Below are 21157 nucleotides of genomic sequence, written 5' to 3'. Positions count from 1 at the left end.
GACCAGTGCTCTCTCCTGGCTGATTTTTCTCTGCTTTGCTTTTTGCTAGTGTCTTTGTCACTGCTGGGAGTAATTCCAATCCAGCCTATTCGAGTTGCACACATGGCTCCTCCAGGACAGTATATCTATATGTGCTGTCACAAGAAGGTTTGGTGTGTCTCCAGGACAGTCTCAAGGAAGTACCAAGAGATGAGACATTACACAACAAGAGCTGGACATGGCTGCAAAAGGGTTTCACCCCAGCTGCAGAACCTGTATCTGCTCATTTGTGAAAGGAGGACCTTGAGGAGCACTGCCAGAGCTCAACAAAATGACCTTCAGCATTCTACTCATGCTCATATTTCTGACCAAAGTGCCAGAAACAGACTCCATGAAGGTGGCATGACCGGCCAACATCCTTCAGGGAGACCTGTGCTCACAAACCAGAACTCAGCAGTTTGACTGGCATTCACCTAAGAACACCAGAACTGGCGTCCCATTCTCTTTAGAAATGAGAGCAGCTTCACACAGACAACATGTAGCAGATGTGAAAGACACAAGCAACGGCCCATTCTCGTGGTATGGGAGACACAGCCAACCGTTTTGAAAAATAAATATGGATAGTGCCATCCTGGAGGAGCTGGACTACCTGTGCACCTTTTCACGTACCAGCAATGATAAGGGCACTAGCAAAAAGCTAAATAAGGAAAATAATCAGACAGGAAGGATAAGGAAAGAGCAATGGTCTGTGGCCACACCTGTAAAACCATGTTGTCTCTCCAGTGCGCCTGTTGTCACTTTCATTTACACTAAAGCACAGATTATACACTTTTATTATGGGTCCTAAAAAATATATAATCATCAGGTAAATATAAAGTGGAGGGTTTGTGTATTGTTATGCCTATTTTATGTATTTATGGGATTATAGTGTCTATACCTTGGAATACGCTGAATTTAATATGAAACCTAAAAAAAAAATAATAATTAAATAGCAATGTTTGAAAGACAGAAATCACCCAGCTTCAAATAACATTTTACAGTCACTAAAATTATTTCCCTTCACATTTCTCATTTCACTCTAAACACTGTTAGCAAAAAGCTAATTATCTAGTACTAGTTGTTTTGAGTTTTCAAGTAAATAACATGGAAATTCAAATGTTCAAATCTTCATCCTCTGCAGAATGTAGCAGATTAATAGAACCAGTGTCCAGATTTCTTTTGTTTTTGTTCTTGGTATGAACTGCATAAAAACTCAAACATCCCCAGCTTTCAGACAATTATCAGGGAATTTATGAGCTCAAAAGTTCAATATTAGTACACAAGTATTGTTCCTGCTAGGACACAATTATTTATAGCACAGTCCACTTTTGTTTCTCAACTTGAAAAAAAAATGGCATAAATTTAACAATAAAATCGTGTATTTGTGAATATGCAGAATGTGGTGCTGTCAATAATCCTATAGTACACACAGTATGAAGTTTGAAGCTGGTAAAAATGAGGTGGTTCTCCATCCTCCAGTTAGCAAAAATGCTACCCAGGGGCACCATTAACAGTTGTTAAAAATGTGTATAATGGCTGAATGCATGTCCATCTGCATGACCACACACAAACTGCACACACACAAACCCATGAACCTATAATATGTACCTTGACCAGGGCCAGCATGGTTGGGATTTCCATCACCATGTAGTCCAGCGTAGATGTTGTCTGAGGAGAAAGAACCCTTCAAAGAACAGGGCTGCTGGGTGTGGACATGCTCTGGGGCAGTGCTCGGCTGATCGCTGGAGCTGGAGCAGCCGCTGGAGTGGGCTGAGCCATCTGATAGAACTGAACTTTTAGCCGGGGAGCCGGACGAGCTGGCAGCACTCTCACCTTGGCACAAAGAGAAAATAAATAAATAAAATAAGTAAAGTGTGAGTCAGAATGAATCACACACTCCTACGAGTTTTCTGAACCTGGTGTCATTCCTGTGTTCTCCACAGGCTGCAAACACTCTCCCATACACACAAATCATCACATCACACGGATACATAGCCACTCATCACCCCACGTTCCCAACCTACATACCTTTTCTGTCAGCACTGGTTGTATTAAGATTGTTTTTGAGCTGCTGCACCATTGGATTGAGCAGTTTTCCAGCCTTTAGCTTGTGTTTGCTGGCTTTGCGCCTACGGCCACTTGGAGGTGCAGCATGAAGCAGGCTGACATTGGGGGGCAGAGTTTTTCCCAACTCCTTGTACAGACGTTCAATCTCACTCCTCTGAAATGCCTGCAGCTCTGAGATCTCCTTCATGTGTCTTAAAGGTAGATTCAAGGAGAAAATATTTAGTAACCATCTTAAAACAAAAAAAACAAACAAACAAACATCATTTCAAAAGTTCCCTCACACATTATTATCCATCTCCTGTACTCTGCATTGTTAAAAGTCAGTATTAGCATGATTTTATATGTTGGTAATTGATCATAAAAAAGCAATTCTTAACTTAAAATAATTCAATTAAAGGTGGTTTTATAATCTCCTGAATCATTGGGTATACTTTTTCACAGGACTCCACCAAAATAAAGTCACCAGGGGTGTCATTTTCACTAAGTTCATTCTTTGTGTAATTTAACAGTCTCTTTGCCTTAACTATCACTGTTACATGCATATTAAACATACAAAAATACCCATTTTCAGCCAAGACACATCCTGTAAAATATCTATTAAGGTTTTCTGTTAAATGCAAGCATTACGTCATACCTACTTCTGATTACCATGCAGAGGGATATACTTGAACATAGGCTCCAGAGAATGGTGACTATAATTCAGCCATATTCCCAAATAGTCTCTTTTTTTAATATAACTAATTATGACAGTTAGACAATCAGACTAGTGTGAAGCAGCTTCAATAAACTGAAACGGTTATGTAATTAGAGCAGTGAAACAATTAGAGTGAATACACAGGAACTGTATTCCACTTAAAAAAGTTTTTAAACACCAGCTAATTAAAAAAAAAAAGATTAATAAAACAGGCACATTAGTGTAGCTGTGTTTGACTGTAAGCATGCAGTCAACCACAGCTAAAACTTACTTTTCTCTAAGTTTCTGTAGTTCTTTTCTCATATCTGCATCCTCAAACTCAGAGTCATTGTCACTGCTGACGTAGGATGAGGGTGCATGTCCTGCTGAAGGCGAAGGAGTGTGACCATTCATTGACACGGGCTGTCGGCTCGGTGAATCAGAGCTCTGTTCACTTTTGCTTCGCCCAGAGCGCCGCAGGAAGGCGACTGCCCTCTTCATGAGGTCACTTCCACTGTGCTCAGACAGGGTATGAGCCGGAGGAGCTGGATGTGCAGGAGGAAGAGCTACGCTGCTGCTGTCCTCATCTGCTGAGTCAGAGCAGAGGTGAGAGGGGAAGCGATAGTGGTGATGTGCTGAAGCGTCAATAGTCTGGGCCCGGGGAATGTGGCATGGGGTGCTGTCAGGACTAGAAGAAGGTGTAGCCTGGTAGAAGTTTGGCGGAGCAGAGTAACGGCTACTGCGGTGAGATTTAGATGTTTCTGCATTCTCATCTTCATCTCGAGGTTTCACTGATGACCTGCTCATAGCCACACATCCTCTCTCTTTCTTGTTCATGCTCTGAGCCTGGCTGTAAGACCCACCAGAACCACTAGAAGGAGCTGGGGAACTGCAGGAGCTGCAGCTTGTCTTGCTTTTTTCCAAGCGACAAATAACATCCGGCGGAGTTGGGATGATCTGCAATAATGGGAAACCCATGTTCATAACAAAATTAGGGCCCATAAACAACTAATGCAATATTAAAGCTACAAACACTGGAACTCAGATAAACACTGGCATAAGCCATGACCTGTAATGCAATTTTATTAGGGCAAATGACATTTACATTGAGCTGATTTGCTCACTGAAAGTTTGAAAGCAGGGTCTTACTTGAAAACGGCTTTTGTAGCCATGTGCACCAGAGCTGGCAGGCACATCACTTCTTTTTAAACCCCTGTTAGTACCTAAAAGACCAGTAAGGAGATTTTTGTTTTCAAAACAAAACTATCTGCAAAACATTATGCAGTAACAAAGTGACATGGATATTACCCAAATAAATGTTACCTACCTGGCACTGCAGAGTCACTTAATGTACCCACATCATCCGTGCGCTCAGGAATCTGAGGCTAAGACAGAAAGCGAGAAGAGTGTGTGTTGGACAGGTCACAATGATGTGCATAGTGACAAGTGTTAAAACATGACATACACAGGGTTGGTGCATTAAGGCTAGCTGTTATCCTTTCCTGACCTCAGTGTTGTCTGAGTCAGAACCTGATGTGTTTCTGCTGGCATGCATGTACACAAATATAAGGGAGGTCAGGCTGAATCATTGTTATAAAAGGAGTAACTTAGTTACTCTCGCTTCTTTCGAAACACAGTATTTACCTTGCTCTTTATAGATAATAGTCAAATCAATAACACAGAGCAAAGAATCGATCCACTGTTGCTGCTATTTATATACCATGCAGCTTTTAACCAAAGTCTGGTTGCTCACATTTCTCCCTTTTACTAACAAACACAGTGCATTTTACCAGAGGTTCCCCCTTCTTCTTTGTAAGTGCTCCTTCAGTGCTTTGGCCATCTGAGACTGGAGGGGAGCTGACCCCCTCTGTGCTGGATGCCTGGGTTTCAGATGTAAGGCTCGAGGGCTGGGAAGGAGCATGCTCTTGGTATAACAGGTTTCTCAGCTTCTCATCCAAAGTCTTGATAGTGCGGTCAACAAACTCCACCCTGCGTGGCCCCTCACTGTCTGACTCGCCTGGCCCCACACACTGCTGATGGCTTGAAGACTGGGAGTTCTGATGTGCAGGACTTTGAGGCTGTGAGGTCACAGTCCCAGGCTGCATGGGCGTTGCATAAGGTTGCTGCATGACCACAGACTGAAGGGAAGTCAGCTGAGGAGGAGCTTCTCCAGTAGGGCTGGCCTTCTGGATTGGTTGATTAGTCTGAGATGAAACCAAACCACCAGGTGTTCCTTTCTCAATGCCATTTACATCCAGCGAGACAGGGGGCACAATAGCGCAGCATGGCATATCAGTAACCATAGAAACAGCAGAGATGCAAGGTTCTTCCACAGAAAGTGAGCTGCGATGGTTGGCGGCACTAGAACCTAGGGCATGTTTAGTAACACCGGGCTGGGTCTGCTGGATGTGGGCTTTGCTAGTGATTTGGTCCGGAGGCTGGACCGAGGTTTGAGCTGCGGTGGTCAGTGAGGAAGATGAGGACGGGTTTTGGGAGGACAAAGAGACGACCTGAGTAGGCACTGCAGCTGTGTTGCCGTTGGCCCTGACTGACGATGAGCCAGACTTTTCAGATTCTGGAAAAATAAAGAGATGACAGTTAATTAGCAGGAGAACAGATTGATATGTAAACAGCCAAGGCTAAGAAAGGAGCTAGCTCCTGTGAGTGCCAAAGTGTTACATCATTGTTCGTCTTCCCCCATCAGGCTCTGTCAGTTGGAGTATAAATCCTGCCCTTCATTTTTTTTCTTCTTTTGCCTAAAACCACTGCAGACGCACTCTTATATAACTGACCCCAACGGAAGAACCAACACAGATAGACTCTAATGCATGTGCACCGTCTTCAGTAACAACAGCAGCAGCAGCAGAGAAAAGCAAAGAAAGGAAAGCTGCAGATTTCATTTTCTAGAAAATATACTCCAACTAGTATGTAAAACAACTCTTCATATAAAAGATTCTTTGTTTAACAAGAAGTAAATCAGAAGACATTATAAATTAATAATGGAGTGTGGGCTTACCCTGGGCGTGTGATGTATTCTCTTTGTCGTGCATGGGAGTCTCAGCCACGGGGCAGATTATAAACCAACGCTTACCAGTGTGCAGGACTGTGAAGGGCAAACAGAAAAACTCAAGCATCCACATCTATATTCCCAGAATTTAAAAATCACACCATTACAGATCATTTTCAGCACAACTGCATTCAATTCAATTTTATTTATATAGCACCAAATCACAACGATGGTAGCTTCAAGGCATTCCAGACGATTATGCTTTCAACAATAGCACCCTGTATAATTTGTCATTTATGATAAAATTAAGTATGACTGAAAAGGCATTCATAACAAACAGTAACAAAGTGCAAAGTATATAATCAAATGAGCCTTGTTCAAAGTGACATCATAATATTAACAGATGAGATGCTGGCTGGTAAAAAGCCTTACCATTTTGTTGGTACACTAGCTGTGGGGTGCTGGGAGATGAAGCCTTTAAAGGAAAAGAAAGATTACCAACCAGTGCTAAAGCATGTGCATCAGTCTAATGTACATTTAAAAGGCTTCCCCTAAAGAGCTAAAAAAGCTGAACCTCAGAATAAATTCAGTTAGATCAAAATGTAGCATCAGCAAGGCTGGTATTTTTGGCAGCAGTGCAAAGTCATCTTGAGAGTGCTGCCTGGATGATGCATCTGAGGCGGAGGCACTCGTAGACAGATTGCACCATTTCATCTATTAACTGTCAACAGTGCGTTTCTCACCTCTGTTCCCAGTGTGCCAGGTCCTTCACTCTGTTTGGGGCTGCCTCCCTGGTCTGAGTTCCTCTCACCCTCAGTGTCCTCACTCAGCATGTCCTCAGCCTTGTCTACGATGTCCTTCAGCTGCTCAATGAAGACCTCTTTTTCTAAAGGTAGAATAAAATCGTTCTCCACCTGAAAAAAACAAAACAAAAACACAGTGCAACATTAAAGGTTTTAGCTTAACAAGCAATGCTTAAAGTAAAGTGTTTATGACTGTGCTGGGAACAAGAGACGTAAAAGTACATTCAGAAGGCAAACATGAGAAACAAAATAAATAATTTATAGCCTTCTGATACATTAACCTAATGTCATTTTATGCCAAGATCAAATATTATCTGCAGTGTATTATTATTGTATGATATAAGAAAATTCAATGACTACAACGACTATTTCATTTTGCTTTTACATTTTGAAGTATTTTTGCTAGCAGTAGCATTCACAAGTAGATATTCACCTTCTACTATTTTTTTTACATTATAAATTAGTAGGCATTATGTTAATGTACTGCTTATGCATCTGTTCCCATATCTATCCATCTGTAAATATGCCCAATATGAATGACCTAGGAAAAGGGAAAGAGACAAAACAACAGATTTTTGCTGCATTGCAGGTGAGGACAGCAAACAGTCCATGAACAGCTTGCAAAACACTTCAAAAGCCCTTTGCATTAACTCAGCTGACTTCGCCTTCACCTCCAACATACCATGTATGTAGCAATCTCTTCTGGTGCATCTCCATCCAGGTCAAATTTGAAAGTGACCATTTTATGGTTATGAGTCTCCAGCTGACACTCGACCATTTTATCCCCAGTGTTACACACCTGCAACAGGAGCAAATGCAATAAAATTATTGTCTTATGTTGCATTTTTTTGAGAAGCACTTAAGGAAAAGTCTTTCTTTTGGTTACCCACATTCAGCATGCTAAGCTTTGGTCTGCTGAGCTTTTCTTGCCGAGAACGAGTGCGTGAGGACCTGCGGTGGTGTTTGCGGACTTTCCCATCGCATCTACCTCCATGTGTCCCTTCATAACCATCACTCATCTCCTTTCCTGACGTGGCATCGGAGTTGACACTGGTTTGGGGAAAGACAGGCAGTTATACAAATCCATATTCACTAAAAACCACTATTAATCAATAAAAACCGAATACCCAGCACTTCTTTTTACTCTATTACTCTAGTACTCAACACATAACAACCTTCAAAACAACAAGTATGCACAAACCTGTCCAAACCTGTCTAACCAGTATGTCCACACAAATGTAGGGGGGCTGACAAAGACAGATTCAGTTGATAAGATGTGTGATAGACAATCACGAATAACCTACTTAAATCTGAAAATACAAGAGCTCTATTACCACAGAGCCTTCTGTTTGCAACTGAAATCTTGTATTGAGAATATTGTACTGGTCTTTGCCTCCTCTTGTGTTTTTAAAACTCGGTGAAAAGGTTTTGTGAAGTTTATCACAGCTATGGAATGCCTGCAGGATTTAAAATGTCTGATACATGATATCTGTTATGCAAGTACTATTAAAATGCTTTCATTCATGTCACTATGACCAGCAAGAGTGGCATGAGTGTTCAGATATGTTTATCTGTCTCCTGGTCAACTGGCAGTGTTGACCAAACACAATGTTGCACTCCATCTACACACAAAGTTAGGGTGGTCAACAAGGTTTACAGGACAACAAATAAAATAAGAAGTAGTAGTAAATGACAACTTTAAGACAAAAAAATAGTTGCTAGTTGTTCCATTATTTATACTTATCAGGTCAGTTATCTATACCTCATGAAAAATTGTTTATGCCGCATTAAAATGAAAACAAAACAGATGCAATGTTGCCAACCTGTGCAGGTTCTTGCCAGGCATCATTTTTCATCATCATGCTTTTAATTTTTTGGTAGAGATTCTGTACAACAACAGTGAGAGGTGTACCACCTACCCTGAGGGTGCAGGAGGTTGGGCACAATTGCACATGTGCAAAATACACATTGTTGAGAACCTGCAACTAGCAAATATGGCTGAGAAGAAATAAGCTAGTACCTGTCATAGCTCTGTCCTCCTGTGTGTTTCTCTGCAGCTTGGTCCTAACGACAACAAAAGTCAGCGTTAAACAAGAAGAGAAAAATAATGGGATAACGGTGAATATGAAATCCTTTACTTTCTATTTTATGTCTTGAAAAGACGCACAGGGATGCCTCACGGCACTATGCCGGTATTGCTGTTAACCAAACTAACAGGGAGAAATAATTAGTGAGAACTTGAAGTGTTCAAGTAAATGTAAATGAGTCCATACCTCCATGTTAATCTCTGATGGACCCTGACCTGCAGCTCCTGTGACATTACTCAGTTGCTTCTGCTGAGTCCAACAGGAACTGGCAGACCCAGATGATGCTCTCTGGGAGTCTGCAGACTGCAGCACAGGAATTTGGCTTTGAACCTGACTCTGGGGCTGGGCCTGTGGGGGGAGCTGGCATGGGCTCACACTGTCCAGCTGGGCAGCCGCAGAGGCTGTTCCCAGTTCTGCCCCATTCTGCACATGTGAAGAAAAGACTGCAGCTTGTTTGAGCTGAGATGGCTGGACTGACTGAGCACAGGGAACAGGCTCGGGATGGCTAACCTGGGACTGCTGAGGAGCCTGCAATGACATACAAACAAGAAGACACATAATTATCATCCTTAAATAACTTATTTCAGATATTCGGCGACAGAGTTTCTTTCACATAATCCATGTATGAACTCCATATCTAGATTTTAGCATTGTTTCATATGCAATATTTGATTAAATTATGTGAAAAACATAAACGTTTATTATGTTCACCATACCTACTCCAAAAAAGTATATTTTTGACACAAATAATATGTAAAAACAACCCAAGACAATCACAATCTTAGGTTTCACCCCCTTGAGTAAAAACCACCTTTAACAAACACACACAAATGCTCAAATTCCAGTTCACACCTTCTTGGTAAACATCTGTGCTCCACTGCAGTGGTCATAATTACCTGTATTAGTGGCTGACTGCTGCCAATTGTGGAAGGGTGTGTGTTCTGGCACCGGGCAGTGTGTGTGTGTGTGGGGTGGGTGGTTAGGGCTGATATAAATGCAGGTGATGCATGAGAAACCTCAGATCTAGCAGTGTGTTGTGGTTGTGGGGATGTGGGCTCTATCTTACTCAGTGCATGTGACGGGGACGGTATGAGGGATACTGAGATGGGTGAAACTAATGTGTTTTCAATGTGCAGAGGAGAAATGGGAGAGACAGAAGGAGTCGCAGGGACAGTATGCCCAGGAGAAAGGAAGATGTGATTAAGAGAGGTTGAGGCTGAAGGGGGAGGAGCAGTGCAAGAGTGAGGGAAGGAAGATTCAGAATCAGTCACAGCTGCCATCACCTGGACTGTGGGATACTGTGAAGGAAACTAAAAGAAAAAGGAAAAAAAGGAAGAAACATTAAAAAGTCAAATAATCTAGAAAAAAAAACGTCTCCTGTGTGCAGGATGCAGGATGATGCATCAAAAGAACTTGCTTCAAGCCTATAAAAAAGAGAGTATCATGGAGGTAAGATTAGCAGTGATAACAGACTGACAATACCTGTGGTTGGTGTGATGGTGACAGTGAAGCAGAAATCTGCAGAGGCTGGAGTTGCTGTTGGTGAGCAGTTGACTGCTGAGCAGAGAGTGCCTGTGCTGGCCCACTGGAAGCTGGCTGGCTGACATTCTGCCCATGGCCCTGTCCACCCTGTCCAAGCTGTGAAATGCTCTGACCAGCAGAGATATTCTAAAGAACAAAAAAGACAAGAGACAAAAAAAGAGGGACTTTAATGATGGCAGAGACGTATCCCTCACTTTGAAAATCTACACTTCCTTTCATTGACCCAGATTAGAATAGCTCACATTTTCCATTCTCTCCCTATTAATGCATTCAGTCTGAATCTTCCACCTCAGTGAACATTTGTACCACAAAACAGCAAGAGCAAGCCTTAGAAGGCTAACTGATACAGAGATGAAAACAACTGTTATTGTTTCATTATGGTTTCCATTATCTCTCTGTTGGCTGATGTCTGAGGAAACTCCTGTTTGTTGGCCTTTTCATTTTACCATTTTCATTTTCATTCACCTACTGTCCAGAAACACAGATGTTTCCAATCCTATTGACCCAATCAAAACTTGCCATTTTAATATAAAGAGTATCAAATTTACACTGTAATAAATAAAAATGTCAACTTCTTTCATCATTTAAAGTCTCTCCCACACAGAGCATCACTGTTGAGACAACTTAATGCTGAATCACTCCTCCTGCTCCACAGTTATAGCACTGAATGACCACAAGATGCAGAACAAAAGGATGAAACAAGCAAACCTTTGGGTGCAAAATGTTATGAATTAGAATGTGATTTTTTAAATTATGACCAAAAGTGTAATCTGACTATTTCCCTCATGAAGTTTCAATTTATTTAACATAGTTTCACTTCATATGTTTTCCCTGGTAATCAATATCCCACCAGCAGCTGCTCACTGTTTGAGCCACTCCATTAATGTAGCATACAATTAGGAAAAAAAACAGACTTACTCTTACTCTATGTTAAATTAAATTTCGGAAAACCTCTCAGATACATTAAAAGAATGGAGAAAAGACTGTAAAGACCCTGAGACTGGCCAAGGACTGGTGAATGTCAGAACCACTGTCCAGGATGAGTACATCAAGAAGATGACCATGTGCTTAGTGAATACCTCAACAGAAACCTGAGAAAGAAGAGGAGCAAGGAGAAGAACCGTCATGGAAGGACAGGCCCCTGTACGGTATGTACCAACGGCAGACAAAGGAAGTGGCTGACATCCAGAAATCCTATCAGTGGCTGAACTCAAGAAGATGTGAGGGTGATCAGAAATTCAAAACCGGGGCACTATGTTGGTAAATGGTAAATGTCCTGTATTTGTATAGCGTTTTACTTAGTCCCTAAGGACCCCAAAGCGCTTTACACTACATTCAGTCATTCACACACACATTCACACACTGGTGATGGCAAGCTACATTGTAGCCACAGCTGCCCTGGGGCGCACTGACAGAGGTGAGGCTACCGGGCACTGGCGCCACCGGGCCCTCTGACCACCACCAGTAGGCAACGGGTGAAGTGTCTTGCCCAAGGACACAACGACCGAGGCTCGAACTGGTTACAAGACGAACTGCCAACTCTTGAGCCACGATCGCCCCTATATGTTACCTTCATATAGTTATTATACAGTAACCATCTACACTATATGCTCACCTGTTGGGTGGTATGTTCAGCCTGGCCTTGCTGAGAAGAGGTTGAAATGCTCTGAGAAGTCAGTACCTGGTTAGCTGCTATGTAAGTCTGTGGACAGACTGATTGGGCAGGCAGGTACTGACTTTGACCCGGAGCTGTTTGTTGAAGTGCAGAATGTGCATAGCTCTGAGAGGCAGCATCATGTGGACCTGCAGCTGAGTAACTCTGATGTTTGGCTGGAACCTGCAGAACTTGAGTTGCAGTGGTTTGGGGCTGAGACTGGGATACATCCTGACTCTGTTGTGGAACTGCTGTTTGGATAGTTTTTTGACTGTGCTGCTGGACATTTGGAGTGTGCACTTGTTGCTGTGTCGAACAGTGAAGACTTTGTGATTGTTGGGTTGGATGTTGTGCCATTTGCTGGTGCATGGCATACACAGTTTCTTGGCCATGCTGGAGTTGAGACTGAACACAGACCTTCCCAGCATTTTGCTGTGCATTTTGTGATAAAGACTGTTGGTGCTCTTGTTGAATGGATATTTGCTGACTGTAAAGTGCTGGTGTGGCAGAGTTTTGACTATGTTGCTGATTGGGCAGTTTGACTGTGGTTTGGGCCTGCTGCAGTGTGCTGGAAGCTTGTACTGGTTGACCCTGAACTGTGGGTGCCATAGATGGGGCTGCAGATGCACTAGGACAATTTTCAGTTGGCTGCTGTGCTGGCAGAGTGGTTGCTGCAGTTGGCTGCTGAACTGATCCTGATGCAGACTGAGCCTGTTGTAAAGGTGGGGCCACAGAGTTCTGAGATGTTTGCTGCACTTGTAAGGGAAAAGTCAAAGAGTTCGCTGCAGTTACTTGCTGCTGTTGCTGGACTGGTGCTTGGTAGCTTTGTACAACATGTTGTGGCACAGCTGATGGTACAATACTTGCTGCAACTTGAGCCTGTTGCACATTTGGCGGTGAGTAGCTACCAGCACTGGTCGCATGTTGGATGTTGACTGAACATAGACTGGCTGGAGCTGGTGTTGGTGCACAAGGCTGAGGAGCATACAAAGTAGCAGGGTAGCTGTGTCCAGGCTGGAGGTACTGTGGTGGTGCATGCACTGTGGAGCTGGAAGAGGACAGACCTTGGACAGATTGTTGAGTCTGGTAACCTGCAGAACTGGCCTAAGGATCAAATGAGATATTTTTAAGTTAGTATCTGTTGGGAATGAATTTTCTATTCAATGATCAAATCTAACAAAAGCTTATACGTGTGCCAGTTACATTAATTCATGATGGGTGAAAATATAATGAGAGGATGAGGGATAAAAATAAGTTCATGAAACACGTTTTAACAATGAGGTCTTGACAGGTGTGAGCTAAAATGAGAGCACAAGGGAGAAAAAGTGGGAGAGAAAGAGGATGTAAATCAGACAGCTGCCTCTTCCCCTTTGGTTAGAGGATATCTTTCAGTGTCAAGCTCAACAGCTGTTGCATCTGGACAGTCAAGCAGAGAAGGAAAGGTTAAAATCTGGATCAGTAGTTAAAGGCATTGGTTAAGGTTGATCGGAAGGAAATGTAATATGTTAGAGGTTGCACCATTGTTCTCCGTCAGCAGCAAGCTTATGATTTCTAAGAAGACAGTTAGCTCTAGAGGCCTATGAGGGCAGCAAGACTCAGTGGGCAGTTAATCAGACCAGCTCCATGCAGAATAATGCAGAACCATCTACAAGCTGGGAAAATGTGTTAAGCAGGTTTTGGCCCCATCATAGGACGCGAAAACAACTTTTTCTTGTGACCTACCACTCCTACAGCCCTGGTAACTTGCTGCTCTCTGGCACAGCATCTGTCTTCACACTCCTGGAGAGGTTCGTGGTCCCCAACAAGACTGCTAATCTGGAACTGACTCTTTAGGCTGCAGTCTCCATCACTCCCGGTTGGACTGAGAGCAGCTGAAGAGTACAGTGATGAGGCTTGGGCAGGTGTGGGGGGACAAGGGGCTGCTTTGCGACTGATTATATTAAAGAGGGACTGCTGCAGCTGTGAGAAATTGGAATAATCACTTGAAGCCTTCAGCAGTCCATAGCCAGGAGTGCTCATCATTCCACCAGGTGATGGGTGGTGTCTAAAGTCAAATGGACATTGGTGCGTTGGCATGACAACAGAATGACAGTGGTGCCTCCAATCTTGTGACCTCAAATGAAGCATAGAAATACATGCCTGGCACGCAGAGCCCCTGTGCATCGCAATATGGTGGTTGTGATGAGAGGTCAGACTCAGAAGACTACTAAGGTCAGAGTGCCTTCGTTCAGTTGGCACAGGAAGTGATAATGTCTCTGATGGCGATCTGATGTTGATATCACTAAGTCGGCGGTGGTCAGTAGGTGAAGAGACGGGGGAGACTTTGATTACTGGCATAGCACTCTGTGGGGAAAACCCTCCATAAGACTCTGAGTGCAGCTCAGCAGAGCTGAGTTCTGACTGTTCTGGTACCGTTGGGTTGGGACTGACTGATCTCTTAGACTGAATGAGGGCATGCAGTCGAGCAATGTGGTTTGCCCTTTGAATGTCAATAACAGGGGCACTTCCCCTCCGGCCTTCAGCTCCCAATCGAGCCCTGAGCTCTGGGCTCAGCGTTGCCTCCCACACTTCACCCTGTTCGCAGTACTGGGGTCGATCTGTCAGAAAATGGCTACTGCTCGGGCACTGATTGAGGAACAACCCAAAAGCAAAACATATGTTACTCAAAATAAACAGGGCATAACAAAAAGAATATGATGATGTGGTGAGGACAAACAAACTTGTTCACAAAGACAAATGACTGTATGAAAAATACATGGGCAACTCTTAAATGTGTGAATAAAGCATGTGTGTGGGTGTTTGTGTGTTCAGTTTCAAGGTCAAGTGCGTGTTTGCTAGTTCTAAATAGTCTATGTTTTTAAATAAAACTGAATGCACATGGTCCACCAGGGTGTGTAAGCTCCTGATACAGACCTGCTGTGTTGCCATAGTAATAGGCTCGAGCAGGGACTGGTAGAGGACACTGTGCTGGCTGCTGTGGGAGTCCGAGTACACTGTGGAGCCCATGCCACTGTCAAGTGTGCTGTCTGCTGCAGAGACACATAAATCATCCACTCATAAAAAAGTCAAAGATTAGGCTTGTGCTTCGGGGTAGATGAGAACAGAATCTCTTACATGTTACTGAGGTGGCACTGGCTGTGAGGTTATGCAGCCTGTTGTACTGGTCTGCCTCTGGCTCTTCTGGTTCCAGCACAAGGGGCTGCCCTACATGTGGCACCCCAGCAGAGATGCCCTGAGATGGTGTCATCTGGGTGCTGTGTCCTCCTTCACCCTGATTCTCTGCAGCCGCTGCAGACACTGTGCGCTCTCGTCTCCATTTGATCAGTGCCACACGGTCCCTGATCGACTTTCCCACGGTCTTAGCATCACTCTCATGGAAGAAGCCAGACTCCACCTGACAGAGAAAAGGGAAGAGCATGACTTCCAGGATATTTTTAGCAGTGAGCCATGTGAGGGAAGAGAGGGTGCATATAAAAAGGGGAGTGCACGAGGCAAAAAGAAGGAGCAAGAAAAGGAAGGAAGAGAAAATCTATTTTAAGGGGATCAGAGCAGTGGGGAAACGTTTCCTTTGTCTGCTGCTTGGCTCACTCTTCACAACAGAACTGTCTGGTCTGTTACATCAAAACGTCCGTCTTTCGCTCCAGTGTTTACATGTGATGTACAAACAAATGCAAAAATGTTGTGCTATGTACTGCACTGTTTCGAAGGAAGTATCATCAGGAAAATTTCTCCACGTTATTCTCGCTAAAGGTATGACATCTGCAGTTTTACTGTGTGCTACCCTTATTTTCCTCTCAAAGTCTGTCTTCGGCTGAAGAAAGGCTTACAATGACAATGTTTACATTCCCTACCTGAAGATAACCCAATACACTTTCTCCAATACCCCTATTAGGGCACTTTTTCTATGGTGTAAAAGAATGTTAGACAAGTGACAAAACAAGAGTTTGAGTAATGAAAATCATAGCTCCCACAATGAGAACTGTCCATTTTTTTCTGGATCTTGTTTTTATTGCTGGGCCTGTGGAAACCTTATCTGATTGCGTTCACTTGAGAAAACTATGTAAACAAAAAGAAAAGAATAGTACTATATTCCTGGAAGTTATCAATCTTAGCAATCTGCACTATATAAAACCAAACACTAGAAGACAATAAGCCTCTAAGAAATGCAAAGCATAAAAGTGTGGTGTCAAAAAAAATAAAACGACAAAGAAATAGAAACCATTTCTAGTACTCAACATTCAGATTTAACATTTCCATGTATGAAAAGAATTCTGTAATGTATAGCTAAAACCATTTACTCACCATTTCTTGTGCGACAACCTCAGGGACCTCCTTCTCCAGGTCAAATGTAAACTCAATGGCCCCACTCTCCTTGTATTTCCCTTTTAACTTCTTGGGGTCCTCCACCCACAGTTTGAGAGCTATTGAGGACTTTTTTCCATCATCCTCCTCAGCTAGCTCCACCCTCACACCTGTGTCCTCGGCAAAAAAAGCGTGATTCAACAGATCTTTGATCGTGTACCTGGAAGCAGAAAAAGAAAAGCTCTGACTCCAGTGGAAAGATGTTCAAGATACAGTAAAGTTAACAGTGACACAGAGCCATTCATGGTCACATATTACTTGTGCTTCCCAGATCACCAATCACTGAACCTAATCATGATTCATTAAAAAATAAATAAATAAACAAACAAAAAAAGCCACAAGAAACTAATTAAACGTTATTTGCCCCAATGTACACGAACTAATTATGTAACAGAATTGAAAGACACCCCGCAGATATGGATAGAAACTGCAGTGCTGCTGAGAGCCCAGCTGTCAGTGCCACAGCAATGAAACGGGGGAGGTGAGACAAGGCATGAAAGACGAGAGGGCACCTTGTGGGCCCTGTTGGCTGGACGCTGGACATCGCCGGGCACAGTCACTCACCGTTCCTCTTTCTTTTGGCAGATGCACTCTCCAATGATCTCCTTGATTTCAGGATCCATGACCTTGTTGTAGCTGGCTGGCTTTACTCCCTGAGCAAAGGGAAATATAAGCAAAACATTGTGGATATGTCATGAAAGGATGTCATGTTGATGAGAAAACATAACAAAAGAGAAAAAAAATGAACACATGAATGGAAATTTCTTTTTTGTGATGCTCCACCCAAATCTTATCTTCTAAGTATCACACACTCGCTCTCTGAAAAGAGAGCCGAAAGTACCACAGCAGTGGTCAGTTTGAATTCATGTCAGGTCCCACAAAGCATAAAAACATCCAAAGGAAGCCTCACAAAAACTCCGGCAGCATAGTAAATTTCTTAAAAGTACAGCTCAAAGCACAAAAACCAACTCGTTCTCATACAAAGGCTTTGAATGTTCCAATTCAAAGACTGCGGCACCCACGGTGTGGGACGGAGAGATTTCGCAGGTCTTTCCTCCCCACTGCTGTCAGACTCCACAACAAAGACTTTAACTGAACAAACACACACATCCACACATGTGCAATAACACTAAGTGCAATAATCTTTTCTGGCATCGTTGTATTTTTACTCAGTTGTATATAGCATTCGTATTCTATTTTTATCTTATTGTATATTTTTATTCTATTTTATTCTACTGTATATAGTATATTATTTTATTCTATTCTGTACAGCTGTGTACTGTATTTATTCTTATTGTATTCTAATTTTTGCGTCATAACTTTTGCACTGTCCACTTCCTGCTGTGACAAAACAAATTTCCCACGTGTGGGACTAATAAAGGTTATCTTATCTTATCTTATCTTATTTACACATGTTAGAGCAGCCAGATGTTGTTTTGTAAACTACTATTACAGTCAGTTGGTCTAAATTCGGCTGTTTTGACTGTGCAGACGGTCCTGAGTTGTCACAGCTGGTGTGGTTTAACAATATATTTGATGCCCAATAGATTTTGAGCAGTTCTTCTAAAAATGGATGAATTCTGTCTTTTCTTAACATAACACTTCTATTTAGTTTCTTACAGGTATAATCTACCCAGTTATTTTTTTAATTGTGCAGCCAGACTATATAAAACGTGTGATATAATTAACTGGAGAAAATAAAGTTTCTGCATCAAAATAAACTAGATGTAAAGTATATGCATATATCTGGATTAATATTCCACCAATTATTCAGCTGGATGTTGTATCTCTTCAGGGAGTACACACAATGTATAATGCTATTAGGGTTTCTCTTTGATCAGCCTTCTATTAACATCCCACTGTGGAAGGCACATTCATATGAATACAATGCAAAAAATAGCAACTATAGAGAGCTGCACTGATGCTCCCTAACCATTAATATAGGTTGAGAGATTTCTTTAACAGCTACTAACAGGTGAAAGAGTCTGTTTTTTTCAGCTCCAACCCTGCCAAGTTTTAAAAGTGAAAAAACAAAACAATCAGTATTCAAAGCACTATGCTTTGCTAGCAAAGGAAGATGTACAGAAATACAGCCTTTAGGCTTCATCCAGAAAACAAAAGAAACTTGGACCCCCTGAGTGACACCATATGGCTGATTAGACTCTTCAACCAAGAAATTCAACACTGAGGAATCATCTACCTGAAAATGGTGCTGATTTTGTACTCTGAGAAATTCTCTGGACTTATTATCTGAAATGGCAAAATAAACATCCCAACCTTGCTATGCCATGTTCACAAAGCATGACACTGAATTATTAATACATTAAAGAAGTCACTTTCTTGCTGAACATTTTAGAAACCAAGTTTTACAGAGAAAACTTGGTAAATGAATATATGGAAAAGTCTTAGTATATGAAACTATCAACTTCTTAATTTTAATAAACAGTGCATTTATCACCTTAAAGGTTTTGCATTTAATACTGGTGACAGTTGATGAGCAATTAGTTCAGCCTCTTTTTGCCTGTATATCATCTTTTATTCCAAGCATATAGTCATTATGGTTCATCATATTTCTATTAGGGCTACTTAACATTCATTCATTAATGTTTAAATACTGGACAGATCTCTAGGTTTCTGTTAAAATCCCTGAGTGTAAGCCCATTTTTGACAAGTCATTATCTTAATCTTAATTTAACATAAAATATTTAGAAGTTCAATTTGTATGCATAATTAGAGCTCTGAGAAATTTTGACCAAAGTATGTTTTCCATGAACAGGTGATTTTGGTGGAAACATATTAATGTAAATGTAAAACACCATGCTGTGTGACCAGTTCCAGTGTACTGCATAACTGTAGCATCCCTGGTTTGATTCCAGCTGAAGGTCTTTGTTGCATGCTATAAGCCCTCTCTGCCCCTCTCCCTCTCCTTCACAGTCAGGCATCCAAAATAAATGCAAGAATTAAAAAAATAATAATAATTGCACAGCATGACTCACACTGGTAACTTTGCGGTAGATTTGAGCAGCATTCTGACACTCAGAATAGGGATATTCAGAGGTGGCCATTTCTAGCATACACATGCCAAAGGCATAGACATCCACAGCCTCGTCATAGTGTTCCTCATACATCTCTGGGGCCATGAACTCTGGAGTGCCTGCAGGAGCAGATGGAGAGAACAAGAGAGCCCAGTTGACAAATGACTAATACTTCTTACTGTAAAAACCACAAATCTGTCAAGTCACATGTTAAAAGTCTCCTACCTATGACACTCTTAGCAAAAGAAGCTGCCTTGAGTGTTGCCAGACCTAAATCCCCTATCTTTACTGAACCTGTAGGTCCAGTAATAAAGATGTTGTCACATTTAAGATCTCTGTGGATGATGGGAGGCGTCCTGGTGTGGAGAAAGTGGAGGCCTTTAAGGATCTGTCTACACCAGCTCCTTAACACTTTGGGCTTCATTACCTTGAAACGCTTTAGATAGCTGCATGAAGGAAAGGGAAACCTATTAGACCATAATTAAATGAGCAGCAAATTAAAAACAACTGCCTACATCCATACTCACGTTTTTAGCGTTCCTGACGTCATGAGCTCTGTTACTAAAACAATGCACTTCTTTCCTTTAAGCGGTGACTCCCAGAAGTCGTAGAAACGGACAATGTTGGGATGCTGGAGGCCTTTCAACATTTCTGCTTCCTCTTTAAAGCGCTGACGTTCCATTTTAGAAAGCTTACGATCCTATAGGAAACAACAGATGAAGAAATGATGACTATCAAGCCCCTAAAAATAACTGTAAAACATATTTGCTTCACAAAAACTACCAGATGGAAGAGCATCCCATCATTCCTCCACATTTTAAATTCATGCTTCTAGTATGCTTTTGATAGTGGGAAATACGGAGTAGTTGAGGTGGAGGTTAGTGTCAGTCTCTGAGACATATACACATCTCTAATTAGACCATATGTGCGTCAAAGCACACACGTCACAAGTGTACGTGTGTGGGAACATTCAGATGAGTGTCTTTTTCAATCAGTAAGAACATTCTGCGAAATCTTTTGTTTGTAAATACATTTTTAGATGTAATATGATCAGATGTGACCTCTTACTTGCTAGCTTTGATTTGTCCAGGAACACTGAGGACGTGTAAAGAGAAAGAGGGGTGACAAAGCACAGCCGCTCCTGGGAGAATGAACCAAGGCATTAACATCGTCACACCCTCAAAATGCTATGGCTAAAGGTTATGTGTCATCGATCTCTGCCATCTTTCACTCGCTTTCTCACTCTCTCACCCTCTTAGTCCCCTCCCCCCACATCTGCAATCTATCTCCTTTTCTGCACCCCGACCACTCCCTTTTTCATCCCCGAGATCCCCCACAAACACAAAAAGCATCTTCTGTAGCTACTCTCTCACCATTTCTCAGTTCCTAGTCTGGCAGCACCATGCTGTATCTAGTGCAAGGTTGTGGTTTCTTTCCTGTGATTTTTTTTTTTTTGTCTTCTTTTTTTTTACTGCCACTACATCAACGACTTATATAACACACATACACACAGTGAGCTGTGTCTAGCAGCAAGACCCCACCCATCACAGAAACCGACGACACTGATGGTGGAATGCAGTGAAAACAACCTAGCGGGATTTAATCTATTCAATTATTCACCCAAAGTCAACTTCCTTCTTAGATGAAACTGCAATTAGAAAATGAGCATGAATAACCAGAAAAATTAACAACATTGTGATTCAATGTGTTGAGGAGTGGATTGATGTGATGGATAAGGCTTGCATGTATAAGAATGTGGCATGTCAGGTTTTTTTGTGTAAGTGTGTATGGTGGTGATGGTGGTGGTGAGGGGTGTGGGGATTTTCACTGCACTCTTCTGAAGTCCCATGAATAATTCAGTTCTGCAGAGAACTCTTTCTACTGAAGCAAGCTGAGCAATGAAAGGCTT

At 42.2% G+C, this 21157-nt stretch overlaps 1 protein-coding gene across 7 annotated transcripts in view; it reads right to left on the bottom strand.

Moving 5' to 3' along the window:
• Nucleotides 1–21157, bottom strand: part of LOC146645444 (serine/threonine-protein kinase WNK2) — a 39921-nt gene that overhangs the window by 6703 nt on the left and 12061 nt on the right. For 4 of the 7 annotated variants that reach the window (XM_085392826.1, XM_085392830.1, XM_085392831.1 and 1 more), the window contains exons 3-25: nucleotides 19776–19948; nucleotides 19474–19694; nucleotides 19210–19367; nucleotides 16778–16866; nucleotides 16154–16373; nucleotides 14966–15245; nucleotides 14765–14880; nucleotides 13574–14476; nucleotides 11813–12955; nucleotides 10138–10323; nucleotides 8842–9183; nucleotides 8589–8632; nucleotides 7459–7618; nucleotides 7251–7367; nucleotides 6509–6679; nucleotides 6198–6240; nucleotides 5775–5861; nucleotides 4549–5333; nucleotides 4086–4143; nucleotides 3908–3981; nucleotides 3051–3715; nucleotides 2047–2276; nucleotides 1627–1851 (exon numbers count right to left, since the gene is read on the bottom strand). In XM_085392826.1, coding sequence (XP_085248952.1) covers nucleotides 1627–1851; nucleotides 2047–2276; nucleotides 3051–3715; nucleotides 3908–3981; nucleotides 4086–4143; nucleotides 4549–5333; nucleotides 5775–5861; nucleotides 6198–6240; nucleotides 6509–6679; nucleotides 7251–7367; nucleotides 7459–7618; nucleotides 8589–8632; nucleotides 8842–9183; nucleotides 10138–10323; nucleotides 11813–12955; nucleotides 13574–14476; nucleotides 14765–14880; nucleotides 14966–15245; nucleotides 16154–16373; nucleotides 16778–16866; nucleotides 19210–19367; nucleotides 19474–19694; nucleotides 19776–19948 — 6490 coding nt within the window. Of the gene's footprint in view, nucleotides 1–1626; nucleotides 1852–2046; nucleotides 2277–3050; nucleotides 3716–3907; nucleotides 3982–4085; nucleotides 4144–4548; nucleotides 5334–5774; nucleotides 5862–6197; nucleotides 6241–6508; nucleotides 6680–7250; nucleotides 7368–7458; nucleotides 7619–8588; nucleotides 8633–8841; nucleotides 9184–9551; nucleotides 9966–10137; nucleotides 10324–11812; nucleotides 12956–13573; nucleotides 14477–14764; nucleotides 14881–14965; nucleotides 15246–16153; nucleotides 16374–16777; nucleotides 16867–19209; nucleotides 19368–19473; nucleotides 19695–19775; nucleotides 19949–21157 lie in introns of all 7 variants that reach the window. The other 3 variants (XM_085392833.1, XM_085392829.1, XM_085392832.1) reach the window with 3 other exon arrangements.

The sequence above is a fragment of the Rhamphochromis longiceps genome, linkage group LG20, assembly GCF_057381845.1.
Source record: "Rhamphochromis longiceps isolate RC_006_pf linkage group LG20, R_longiceps_female_GT1.1, whole genome shotgun sequence".
In the NCBI taxonomy this organism is placed as follows: Eukaryota; Metazoa; Chordata; class Actinopteri; order Cichliformes; family Cichlidae; genus Rhamphochromis; species Rhamphochromis longiceps.
Note: the sequence above shows the minus strand (reverse complement) of the source record. Positions and strands in the feature narration are given on the sequence as shown.